The sequence below is a fragment of the Bemisia tabaci genome, chromosome 4 (genome assembly GCF_918797505.1).
Source record: "Bemisia tabaci chromosome 4, PGI_BMITA_v3".
NCBI classification, from domain to species: domain Eukaryota; kingdom Metazoa; phylum Arthropoda; class Insecta; order Hemiptera; family Aleyrodidae; genus Bemisia; species Bemisia tabaci.
In genome coordinates this window covers 31,832,637-31,846,389 of record NC_092796.1, presented here as the reverse complement: position 1 = coordinate 31,846,389, position 13,753 = coordinate 31,832,637, and the positions used below count along the sequence as shown (strand labels likewise).

The following is a 13,753-nucleotide window of genomic DNA, read 5'->3' as shown; positions in this document are numbered from 1 at the left end:
TTGTATTTTCTCCATATAAACCTATGGAAATGTATCTATTCTTGAAGGGGCCAGGTGCTCCGAGAAGAATCGATTATTTAACATAGGTTTGAATGGAGGTAATCCTGTGTTGCCAGATTGCTGGATCCGCCCCTGCGTGCCTCCATCGCGGTGTTTTAAAATTCCCGCTCCTATTTTATTTTTTCGAAATGAAACAAGTCAACTTAACAGCTTGAAATTTATTAGGAAAAATCGAGGAGGTGTTCAAGAAATTACGTTGACTAGTTTTTTACAGCAAAAATATAGCATGACAGGATACCTTCAACATAACGGAGGTACGTGATTTCACACTTTGGCCTTCGATGGGTAAACATGATTGATTTAATTGTCACAATCATTCTACACTTAGCTATATCGAAAAGGACATGCTGAATCTCCCAAATTGAAAACTACCATTTCTGGGATATTAGAACTGTCGTCGTGTCACCAAAGACAGCAGCAATCATATTTTCAAATCGAGCTTTCTTCAAATTTTGACCAGGATTCTGGTTCTTTTGTATGAAGGAGAAGTTTGAATTCACGGACACAGCTCTGCGGAAAAGAGACAGAGGAAAGAAAACCGCAAAAAAGATTACATTTCTCTGACTGAAGTCAAAAGCAAAGGTGAGAGTAGCGAATTATGTGTTTCAGTTTGCGGCGTTGCAAATTTCCCGTCAATTTAAAATTAAATTGACGAAACCAATTCGTTAGAAAATTCTAAAGGATGAAATAAATAAACATCCTTTAAAAACGTAATTTTTTCTCAATTTTCTTCGTTTGTTTAACAATATTATTTATTCTACAAAAATTTCGCAGCTTCTATAAGTTGAGCATGAGCAATAGCCCGTCGAAAAAATAAAGCATAAGCAGAAATTGTCAAGATCCACAATCAAGATCCGAGGTTGGGTTGTTTTACGATCGATAAGATATTAGAATCCATACTCAGTCGTGTCATCGTATTGCCTCTGCAGAGATTCATAAATCTGAGCATCATTAAAATCGACGACCGGTCCTCAATAGCGGCAATAAATTTGTGTTTTACTGAATTGATACTCCACTAAAATGATTCGTTTTGAGATGGAAGCTCTATAAATCATCGATTCTAATGAGAGTCCTGTTCCATCTCTTTGCATACGTATGTCTGTTTACGACGTTGTAGACTTCCTATCATATGTTACTTTTTTCTTCAGAAAATTACCTAATCAACATAATTTCTTGAAAACTTCCTTGATGTTTCCGCTTTGTCAGCAGAATATTCTGTATGAATTTCAAGCTATCAAGTTAGCTTGTTTCCCTTCAAAAAAGTACAATTGGAGTGGAGATTTTGAAAAACCGCAATGGAGATACGTGGTTTGGCACTTTCGCCATTGTAAATGAACTTGAATAAAAATACGAAAAAGGCTCACTTTTAGTAAATTTTTAGCAGGAAAGCAATTCCTCCTTTTTAACTTTTCTCCCGAATCTGAGCGACACCTCATTGACAGCATATAGAAGAGCATTGAGAGCTCACGCTTCGCGTCATCGCGCCTTCAATTTTTCAGATGCAGCACGGACGTCCATCAAGTACGAATAGTTGTATCTCTGCGCCGTTGTAAACGTGCATCATTTTCCTAGCTTCATTTCCGTATTGTGTTTGTTTGTTTGTTTGTTTCCGTTTGTCTTATTTGTAATGGTGCATCAAGCACTACGTGCGTGACACAGCCGAAGGTAGGAGAGATGTGTTCAGGCCTCTTTTTTAACTTTTCTCCCGAATCTGATCGGCACCTCACTGACAGCATATAGCAGGCATTGAGAGCTCACGCTTCGCGTCATCGCGCCTTCAATTTTTCAGATGCAGCACGGACGTCCATCAAGTACGAATAGTTGTATCTCTGCGCCGTCGTTAACGCGCATCCTTTCCCTCACTTTATTTTCATATTGTTGTGCGCTTGTCGTATTCGTAATTGTGCTTCAAACTAGTAGCATAGAGCAGAGCATTGCGAGTTCACGACTCACGCCGCGCCATCGCGTCTTACATTTTTTATATGCAATGGCTCGAGGTTCCTTTTCGCTAAACACGGTCCAAAATAGTAGTAAGGCTTTCATGTCAGGAGGGCGACAATTTTCACTCCAGGCGCACGACGACGCAACGCGTCGCCGCCGTTCACTAACGGAACCAGGGCAAAATTGTGTTTGGTGCATGCAACAATCGTTCAGCCCCCCTCCCCATGTCCCCCCCCCCGTGTTTCCCTTCCCCCCTTCTTTTTTCGCCTCCTTTTTCCACATTTCTCGGTGCGATAAGGTGCGCGACGAGTAAGTAAACAAGTGCGCCCCTGATAACTCGATAAGCACGCGATTCCCATTCGTTCCATTCGACAACGTTGCCGGATTAATATAAACTGGATATTACGCATACAGAAATCGCATTTTCTGACTCGTTCATAGAGGCACGTTCACAGTTCAAAATTTCAGTGGCGAGGCGTAAGTGATCGATTATCGATATTTTCCGATTTGAAGCTGTGATAAAGAATCGATTCGAACCGGCGTGCTAGATGCGAACGCCCTGTTTATAGATCCTTTTCCATGGGTTTAAATGACCGACCAATCGATCAATCGCCAAGTACGCCACGCCACTAAAAAATTTCCGTGCTGGATGTCACTCTGTGTTACTTTGTGGGGTTAGGTCAACCTAAAAGACTTGGTTGCTCAACACAGTTTTGTGTTGAATCGACCCAAACCGCAGGCTTCTGTGAGACATCGGATCATGAAGGAAGTGTCCTGCCATACTTATAGACTCTTATTTTCCACTCCGTGATCAGAGGTTTCATCTGCGAGTTGCTTCCTTAGCGCGGCAGTGCTGAGCACTCCCCTCGTTTCATTGAAAGTTTCTTACTACATACCAATGCAACCAGTTCGTTTAGTTCGGAAACGGCCTAATTTCGAGGTAAAAAGCTGACTACAAGAGATTTGAAAGATTTTCAATTATCTCTAAACTAACTTTAATGTCGCATATTAATATTATCACATGATTTAACTAAATCTTTAATTTATCAACGTACTGAAATTAATTAATTGTTTTAACTTCAAAGGTTAATGTTTAAAACTCAATTAACAAATTGTATCTAATATCACTCTCCAATAATCTTACTTTGTTACGACTTGTCTTAATTTATTTAAGAATGACGGGCAATTTGTACATAGTCAGTATCATATTTAATTAAAAAAAACTTTCAGGACTATCGGGTCCTCTGTAGACGAGCCCCTGCATTCTCTCGTTAGGAAATATTTAATTTGGTCAATTTACTAGAACAGCTATCTGCAAGAGACAACTAGTGGCACATTCGCTGTTTCAAAATTGAGCCGGAAATGGATTGCATTTTGCAAAAAGGAACCAGAAGCATTGCAATGATGCTAAGATTGTGCAACTTCATCCTTTGCAATAAAATTGCTGATGTAATGAAAAAATATGAAACTCACATGGTAATTTTTGTCTTAAATTCGCAGTTTTTAGCGTTTAAAATAGAGACTGTTATGCATAATCAGATTTTTCTTCGAAGACAAAAGAATTTGCACAATCTTGGCAACATTACAATGCTCCTGGTTCCTTTTTGCAAAACGTAATCAAAATAGTAGTTGCATATTGCAAAATTCAGTCGTATCACCGGCTTTATTTGGACCTATCGCTTCAGAATTCCTACTTTTGAAAACTCTGCTACATAGACGCGACACTTCTCACCAGCTTTTCAAGACATAGAAAAACGAGGAAGAAAGCTGGGAGGAATGGTGCGGGGGGAGGGGGGTAGCAGAGGGGCATGTTCTCAAGAGCGACAGATAGAGTCATTCTACCGATATAAAGCACGTGACTGGATTTCGGGATGACCCGTGTCTCCGATATAAGCCCATGCTTTTCGGGGCTCATGTGTTAATTGAGTTAGGTCCTTTTGGGAGGGCGTCGAGGTCTAACAAGGCGAACACGATGACGAGCGCGACAAGTATGACAAGTAATCCCTGTTGAGCGATTATCGAGACATCAAACGAGCCGGAACAATTCATCTCGCCGCGGGCTAAGCTCGGCAAACACACGTAACACACAACAACAAACACACACAACAACCTCGTCGACGACACTTTATCTTCACAACTAAACATGGCAGCAGTAGATAGGGAGCTCGAGCGCATGCTGCCATGTAGCGCCAGAAAAGTCAAAACCCGTTGACCATCTGACGTCACCGAGTGAAATGAAAAGGAGCCGTTTTCCAGTACGATTTGAAACGCAAAAGTCGACCGAGAGTCTTTTTTTTTTTTTTTTTTTTTTTTTTTTTTTTTTTTTTTTTTTTTTTTTTTTTTTTTAACAAAGGTGTTTATTGTTGTTTATACAAAGTGGAACTACATTTTACAGAATGTAGCCGCAAGGCCTAATTTACATTTAAGTTTTAAAGCTTTCCTTGTTTATTTATGTACATAGTATATATTTTTGCGTGTCCCCCTGTATTATTCCCCTAGTTTCTTAATTACTATTTGTCACTTGCAGGTCCTCATCCTTCTTGGCTTTTAATGTTCGTTGCTCTCCTCGGTATTGCCGAAGGGAGGCATTTCATCGAGGGAAGATCGGCGGGGTGTGTTGTTAAGAATTATTTGTTTTAGTTTTAGAATTTATTTTATGTATCCGTAAATACGTTTCCAGGAAAGTCGACCATTGGCGGATCCTGCAATTTGGCATCACCGGATTTTCTCCATTTGAACCTATGGAAATGTATCGATTCTTGCGGAGGGGCCAGGTGCTCTGACAAGAAACGATTGTTTAGCATAGGTTTAAATGACAGATCAATCTATATATCGCAAAGCACGCCACGCCACTGCGTATTTCCTAAGCATGGCACGGCAGAATATAAGTATACTCCTTGAAAATGGTTTCTGGCCTACCCCGACAATTGCAGGCGAAATTTGGATGCGAAAGCTCCCGTGTCCCCTTCGTGTTCGTGTCGCTTCTTCTGCTCTCTCCCGCAGCCATCTTCGGGGAAAGAAGACTTATCCCGAAAGATGGATTCCACAACAGGACAGCGGGGGGATTGGTAGCAAGCTCAGAGGAAGGGATATTAAGGCGGTATTAGCGGCCGCAAAATGGCGACACTCACGGCTGGACCAACAGCAGCTGACATCCACGAACGGCACCCCTGCTGTGCACCTCGCAGATAAACGCCCCTAATGAGGGTATCTGGTTACGCCGAGCCAGTGACGCCTACTTATTCTTCCCCTATTCCCCCATTTTATGCTTTATGCGCTTTTTACGGGACGTAACCGCATGATTTACGGCTCCACAACACTCTTCCCATTTCTACCTCCCTTATTTTTTATTTTTCTGTCCGTGGGGTGTTCTTTTCCTGACTACAGTGTAGTCTTATGGTCATTAAATACTTTAAGGTGGTAGTTAGAATAGTCGGGAGAGAACCTCAGGACTTTAAGGGCCATAAAAGTGTATAAATCATCTTTTTCGGACGAAGGAACGTAACCAGTGGCGTGGCGTGCTTTGCGATATATCGATTGAGCGGTCATTTAAACCTATGGAAAAGTATCGATGAACAGGGTGTTTGCAGCGTACACCTTAATATTCGATTATTTACCATAGCTTCAATTGGGAAAATATGGATAGATCGTAAAGCACGCCACGCCACTGACCGTAACTCCATTCCGTAGGCGAATTCAGACACCTTGAATCTCCCCCAGAAAATTTTTGAATTTTTGAAGCTTCTCGTCGTCTTTGAGTCGATTTCGTCATGAATAATTACCAAAATGTTTGCGACTTTCCCTCTCCTTTCCTTCGCTCCATCCTTCTTTCTTTCTTTCCTTTGTCTATCATTTTTCTGCAAACGGGGGTGGGGGGGTGGGGGGGGGGGGGGTTGGCTGGATCCGGCTTTGCTCTGTCCAACTATCTGTTAATCTGTAGCGATTCCCGCGAGTTGAGAAAATTGCATTTCTCCTAAAGCGTGTGTCACACTATCAAAATACTCCATCAAAATGTCAAGGTCAAGTGCTGTGATTGGTCCAAGTCATCGAATAAACCAATCACAACACCTGACATTGATATTTTGATGGCTAGCTTTGATAGTGTGACACAGGCATATGTAAGTTCACATGAAAAATCGATTCTTTATATTCAGGTCGATCTGCTAACAAATAAAGGGTAAAAAACAAATTTCACCAAGGAAACATCGTCCCCAAGAGGAGATACCTTTCCGCCGAAGAGGAATAAATGGACTAAATTTTGCATGCAATTTGGAACTATAAATTCTAGCCCGGTTTAGAAAAAACGTATATATGCCATTAGTTTCCCTATGCACATATAAGTGTTTTTCCCGAAGAGCCAGAATTTATGATTCCAAATTGCAAAATGCAGTCCAAATAAAAGCTCCAACGCTCACGTCATAATGCGGCGCTGCGCAGTAGACAAAAAAAAGTAATAAAAAGTAAAAAGTAATTCAGTAATACCTAATAATAATAAATCAAAATTAATAAGTTGCAGTATTTTTTTCCATGTAGCCCGGATAGCTCAGTCGGTAGAGCATTAGGCTTTTAACCTAAGGGTCCTGGGTTCAAGTCCCAGTTCGGGCGCTATCATTTTACGAACCCTGCCTGTTGCAGGTTTAAAACTTTTTAGTACCGCTTCCAGTAACACTGCTTAGTCTTGGAGGAGTGCTTTCGGCTTAAAAAAACGCCCAAAATGTCGAACCTAACTGGAATTATGACAATTTTAAGTTGCAGAATTTATCTTGTACTTTGAGTTAGGACAGTAATCTGCCGTGCTAAGGAAGAGCGCACTATGAGCCGCCAGACGTTTCCAAATTTCCCTCGATAACGTACGAATACTTGATGTAATTTGTGAGTATTTTGCTTCTAAATTTTTAGAGGATTTCATTCGTAACTTAACCTAAAGCAGGGCCGGATTTACCTACTTGCCGCCCATGGGCCGCCTGTATTTTGCCGCCACCTTCTCATTCGTTTCGAAACATCAATTAAAACCATCAAGTGAACATGCCGGAGGGGGAGGGGTGCATAAGACGCGGTTCCTCGTGTTGGACACATTTTTTTTGCGGAAGCCCTGTCAACACTACTAACAAACTATCTCTGTGTGGACAAGACCTTTCATGTGGAAGAAATGAACGAAAAAATTATGCGAGGACAAACATAAATAATAATTTTAACTTCCGCCGCCGCGCCGCGCTGACCGCACTGTGTTTGGTGCAATGCTTGAAGTATTCCTACAGTCTTGTAGGCGCTATGCGTTCCACGCCGACCGCTGTTGTGCGTGAAGTATCCATGAAGCCTCGTAGGCGCTATGCGTTTCACGCTGACCGCATTGTATTTGACGCAATGCGTAAAGTATTCATGCGGTCTTGTAGGCGCTGTGCGTTTCAAGCCGACCGCTGCTTACCGCACTGTGTTTGACGCAATGCGTGAAGTATTCATGCAGTCTTGCAGGTGCTAATATGTGTAACATGCCAACTGCCGCACCGAGGGCTTTTCCTTTTCATCTTAAGTTCTCGTCATCATTGTTCTCTGCACCGCCGCATCGCGCCGCCCGAAGCCAAATTGCGTGTTTCGTTTCTCTCTTAACTGGACTAAGTAAAGGTGCTGCTTCTTGTATAACTTAAAGACGACAAAATTAGAAATTACTATATTCTCAGGAAATGCGAGATTTTGTCGCCTTTTCTCGTTCGTAATTTTTTCTCTGAATCCAATTTTTTTTCATACCTAAATTTTAAAAAAATACAAAAGTTGCCGCCCCCTAAATTTGCCGCCATGGGCCGCGGCCCATGTGACTACCCCCTAAATCCGGCCCTGATCTAAAGTATCTGAATATTTCAAGGATAGATACACTTATAATATAACTATCCTCCAAAATAAATATATTCGACAAAATAAATCAGGCAACTTTCGAATGTTCATACTGCGTTTTTCCTTGGCATGCTAGTAATCACCATGATCCATTGGAAACTTCCATAGTTGTATTTTCTGTGGAGTATTCTGCGAAATTTTCGAGCATTAAAGCTGGCTGGTTTCCAGTCGAATAACTAAAAAAGAGGCAGGTATTTCGAGGAAAAAAATAGTGGTTTTCGACTTCAGCCATGAAAGGTTAGAACATCTGCAACATGGCATTTCGAGATACGTGTTTTCGAACTTGCACCAACAAAGTGGTAACGGAAAAACTTGAGCGTTCCGGAATTATGAATGGATAAAAAGCAGGATTTAATTTATTTTCGTTTTATATCCTCTATTTTTCTTCGTCTCATGAAATCTAAAATCCGCCGCTCTGTTGGCCAAAGAGCGTAACTACATGACAAAATGAGTCCCGCCATCACCCACATGATTCCACGCTTTCCAGAACGCGCGCGCAAAAACGAAGTTACGTCTATTTGCGGACTGAGGGTCAAATTCACGAGCCGTGCAAATTTTTACGAGCGAAGGAAGCAAATAATGAGGCACCCGGTAAGATCCTCACACAGATAGCAAACACGAAAAAACGCCGGCACTAATTAACGTATATGAACAGTTTGTTATTCAATGGAAACGCCATCGTACCCATCCTTCATGAGAAGTCGGTAGATCGAGGATTGGAGAATGAAATCAGACTGTTAAGGGTAAGGTAGAGAGAGGATACATGAGCTCGGAAGTTGAAAAAGAAAAAAATAATGAGACAGAGCAAGGAGAGGAGATCGGAGCAAAATAATTGACAAATTACCGACGCAAACACTGCAGATTGCAATGGAGTTGACCTCTTTCAAATCGGGAAACGGCTTATGTATTTTTGCAAACGAATTTGGAATTGAATGACGTCAGTGGCGTGGCGTGCATTGCGATGTATCGATTGTTATGCCATTCAAACCTATGGAGAAGAATAGATAATTAAAGTGTTCGCTGCGAACACCCTGTTTATCGATCCTTTTCCATAGGTTTAAATGGCATAACAATCGATGTATCGCAAAGCACGCCACGCCACTAAATGACGTCATTGATTAATTACATTGAGAGGTCCCCTTTATTACTAAGTAAGTGGCTCATCGAAAACTTTCCGCTGCAAACAAAGAAATCCCAGTGCATGCCACGGCTGACCTGGATATCCCGTTTTCGAGCCAGGAAAAATCGGCAAAGCGGAATTCAGAGACAATTTTCCCGAACTATACGCGACGTGCCGATAGGTTACAGTGGCGGATCCAGACACTTCAAACGGGTGGAAGGGGGTAAGGGGGTCCGGGGGGCTCCCCGGAAAATTTTCAAGATTTGAAAGCATCTAATGATATGCATTTTGAGCCAATTTCGTCACAATTATTAGTACCAAATATAAGCGTGCTTCATACTTCTTTCCTCCATTCCTTCCTTTTTTTTCTTCCTTTTTTCTTCATTCCTTTTTTCGGGCAAACGGAAGGGGGGTACTCCTCCCTCCCTTGGAGCCGCCTATGGTCTATGATTGGTACCGGACCCCTCGCGAACGGACTCGCCGTTCGCATCGCAATTTGACTTGAATCCATCTCAGAGGCGGATCCAGCAATCTGGCAACACCGGATTATCTCCGTTTAAACTTATGTTAAATAATCGATTCTCGTTAGAGCACCTGGCCCCTCCAAGAATCGATACATTTCCATAGGTTTAAATGGAGGAAAACAATGTTGCCTATTTGCTCGATCTACCAATGATCCAATTTTATAATAATGTTAAGATTAAGATGAGGCTTTCGAAAAAGAGGAGCGACTCTAAGGAGCGACTTTGAATACGGCTCAGGGTCTTGAAAGAGACCTGTAGACTGACTATTGAAATTGATAGACAAAGCAATAGACAAAGAAGACAAAAAGGAATTGGAGGGATCCTATTGGTGGAAAGGGTGGTTGCAATACGGACAAAGGAGGTAGGTAATAGACTAACTATCGGCAACCCACGCCCACGAAGGACCCGATAGTTGGTGTATCATTTACCCCTTAAGTCCATAAGAACCACCCATTTCAACCAATAGGACCGCTCTACACTGCTTATGTCTTCTTTGTCTAAAGCTTTGTCTATAAAGTTCAATAATCGACCCACCGGAGGTCGACAAAAGCTGGCGTAAAAACAAACGAGGAGCGGCGTTAAGCGGTGGGGCAGAGGCCTCCAGAGACGCGGGGACTCTAACGGGGAAGGCGGTTTAAGGCGGGGACAAAATGAGGTTGGCGACAATTAAAGGGACAGTTTTGTCGAGCTCCAGAGCCGCGAAAGAGATAATAGTTACATTAACTTGTTGCAATAAATCACCGCTCAATATTAATTACAAAGCCGCAGCCTTCAACCCTTGGCTAGGGGAGTGAGCGGAATGAACCGCCTTTGAGAGCGCGAGGCACCCTTCGGCCGAAATCGCGGCCGGCGCACAAGGGTCAGCGCCGCCGTGCTAAGGAGGAACGCCGTATGAACCTTCAGACGTTGCCAAATTTCCTCCAATAAAAATCAACTTCACTGAGAAAATTGTGAATATTTGTTTCCAAAATTTTCACGCATAATGTTGTGCGCAATTTAATCTAAAATGCCTGCAAGTTTCAGGGGAAAATATGCATACATTTCGTCAAAAATACATGCTTCATCGAAGGAAATTTGGCAACTCTCGGATGTTCATACGGTATTCTTCCTTAGCACGGCAGTAATGCTAAGGAAGAACGCCGTATGAACATTCGAGAGTTGCCGAATGTCCCTGGATAAAACATGGATTTTTGACAACTTTCATGCATATATTCTTCCTTGGCATTTTCAATTATTTTTGAGTAAATAGCGTACAAAATTGTCCGACAATTTTGGAAGAGAATATTCGCAATTTGCCCGGTAAATTCTGTTTTTATCGAAGAAAACTTGGCAACGTCTGAAGGCTCATATGGTGTTCTTCATTATCACGGCAGATCGCCTGGATTGTTGACTCGTTATCGAATGACATGGACGTATTTCTATCAGACAGGACTATATGCATTATGACATGCATGAGCCCTGTTATGCACATGTTCTTATGGGTCTCAGGGCTCATGTCTCAATGCACATGTAGTTCCGTTTGATAGAAGTAGTTGCTGAAGGCGAGATCCTCGGTTCTGGCTGAAGCTCTGTGTGGAGAACCGAGCTTTCGACAGTTTTACAGTGCTCCGCGGGCAGACGGCGCACAGTGGATCGAGTCGATAGGAGAGGTTGGATAAAATACGGAAACTTTAAACGCTCATGACTCCGTCAATACAAAATTTCGATGTTCTAAAAGTGGTTCCATTGGTTTCCTCGAGAATTTTTCTGCTACAAGCCTACCTTGAAATGTAAAATGTGACGAAAAAAACATTAAAACTTTCAGTTTTAGTCAAAAATGTCATGTCCGACCTCTTTCATTGATTCGATCCACTGCGTGGCGCTGAGAATCACCGCTCCAGAGCGGGCCGATTATTGAAACTGATGGGCAAACCGATAGACAAAGAAACATAGGAAGTATGGAGCGATCCTATAGGTTGACATGGTTGGTTCTCATATAGACTAAGGAAGAAAATGATGGACTAACTGTCGGGTCTTCAGTGGGTTGCCGTTAGTTAGTCTATTACCTACCTCCTATGTCCATTGCCACCACCTGCTTCCACCAATAGGATCCCTCCAAATCCCTTTTGTCGTCTTTGTCTATAGCTTTGTCTATCAATTTCAATAATCGGCCCGCTGGAGCAAAACTTTATAATGTGCAGATATTGCCAAAAAATGTTTTACCGTGTACAAGAGATAGAATTGAAGTACTCTTTCGCCCTTTCCCACGAACGGAAAAAACCCAAGTTGATCTTTGTTCGTATTTGACATTTTATTTACTTTTTTGCGATGCATGCGACGACAGCCAAATGAATAAGGGAAAAAGTAATTCTTCCCTACGATGAGAAAAGTCACTCAAGCTCGTATTGAGAACGGGAAGTCTACATGAATTTGGAAAGATTCTTTTAACTAAATGCTTGTAATTTTTTATCATCGGATCACTGCACTGGGTCTTAGACGCTCCGGTGACCATAAATGTAAATCCCATTCCCATTTTAATTAAATTAATTTAGCTCGAATTAAACATTAAGTACTCACGATCATCGTGGTCATCATCGTGTTCTTAGAAGATGATCGTTTACATGAAAAAAAAAGAAAAGAAAAGAGAAAAATATTATAAACATTGATGAAAATATGATCATTTTCAAGTTTTGAAGTATGACAGCAATAACTAGGAAATTTCGTCTTCGCTCTCGACACTGTATATAGCCGCAGCAATATTTAATTCTCAATTATATTTAAACTTGTGACAAGAGCTCATCATTCAAATTGAAGGCAATAACCAGAGGTTAAAACTCTGTTTCGAACCAGAGGACTGCCAAAGGGGTACAGAAATAATTTTTCAAATGTATACAATTAAATACATTACTAGTTTATACAAGTTAAAGTCAAGGACCATAGGATGACCAAATTGACAACAAGGCGCTAAAAATTCTATCTTAGCTGAATAATTTTAAACTACTAAGGTAGGCACAACGACTGGTAAAGCCTTTGTGAGCTGGCTCGATGGTTTGAAAGTCGAACAATGGTGAATCTAAAACTGTGCATGAAAAAAGTCTGAGGAAAAACGTAGTTCTATAAACCGTTAGTAACAATAATTTACGTTTATCTTCTACTATTGACCATATAATACGCAGAGAAGAAAAATTTCATCCAAACCCTACCACCGGGGCCGGATTTTCCTACTTGCCGCCGGTGGGCCGCCTTTATTTTGCCACCCCCTTCTCATTCGTTTTGAAACATCAATAAAAACCATTAAGTGAACGTGCCAGCGGGGGAGGGGTGCATAAGACGCGTTTACTCGTGTTGAACACATTTTTTGGGAAAGCCCTGTCAACAAAACTATCAAAAGGTCACGGAACTTTGCGCGAAAGTCAAGTTTCGTAAACCTATCTCTAATGGACAAGGCCTTCCATTCATAAGAAATGAACGAAAACATTATGAAAGAACAAACACAAAATTTGGTTTAATGATTTTAACTTCCGCCGCCGCTCCGCGCCGACCGCACCGTGTTTGGCGCAATGCGTGAAGTATTCGTGCAGTCTTGTAGGCGCTAATATGTGTTACATGCCGATTGCCGCGCCGAGGGCTTCTCCTTTTCATTTCAAGTCCTCGTTATCATTTCTCCCTAAGTCGCGCCCTTCCAGGCCAAATTGCGTGTTTGGTTTCTCCCTTAACTCGACTAATTAAAGGTGCTGTCTCTTGCATCACTGAAAGACGACAAAATTAGAAATTACTATTCTCTCAGGAAATGAGAGATTTTGTAGCATTTTCTCGTCTGTAATTTTTTTTTATACCTACATTTAAAAAAATTGCAAAATTTGCCGCCCCCTAGATTTGCCGCCATGGGCCGCGGCCCATGTGGCCACCCCCTTAATCCGGCCCTGCCTACCACGTACTCAAGGGATGATTTTGAACTACATGTTTTATTGGTCTCAGAATCGAAATATTGGCACCACTGGTTTGAGGAGCGTTCCGCAATTTTAACATGGTTAATGCTTTAAAATGTCAAATTGAAGCGCGACTAGGGTGATTCAAAGCTTTGGCTTTCAGAAAAAGCTGTTATAAAGTTCAATGTGCTAACTTCCATATTCAACGGTTAAACTTATGGTTGATTATAATGAAGTCTCACGCCGTTTATTGACTCAAAAATGAAATAAATCATCCCGCAAAATTTATTTGATTTTTTTTCTTTTTTTTA

General features: G+C 41.6%; 1 protein-coding gene and 1 non-coding gene across 3 annotated transcripts in view; one reads left to right on the top strand and one right to left on the bottom strand.

The window, feature by feature from the left end:
- The window catches only part of LOC109035441 (caudal type homeobox), a 67,933-nt gene that overhangs the window by 14,040 nt on the left and 40,140 nt on the right, over window positions 1–13,753 (bottom strand). The window contains exon 2 of one of the 2 annotated variants that reach the window (XM_072299698.1): window positions 12,091–12,114. The exons of the other annotated variant lie outside the window; for it this stretch is intronic. Within the exon in view, the coding sequence (XP_072155799.1) occupies window positions 12,091–12,114 (24 nt within the window). The remainder of the gene's footprint in view (window positions 1–12,090; window positions 12,115–13,753) is intronic. 2 annotated transcript variants of the gene reach the window in all.
- Window positions 6,534–6,606, top strand: TRNAK-UUU (transfer RNA lysine (anticodon UUU)). The gene has a single exon. It is a non-coding gene; the product is annotated as a tRNA-Lys (tRNA).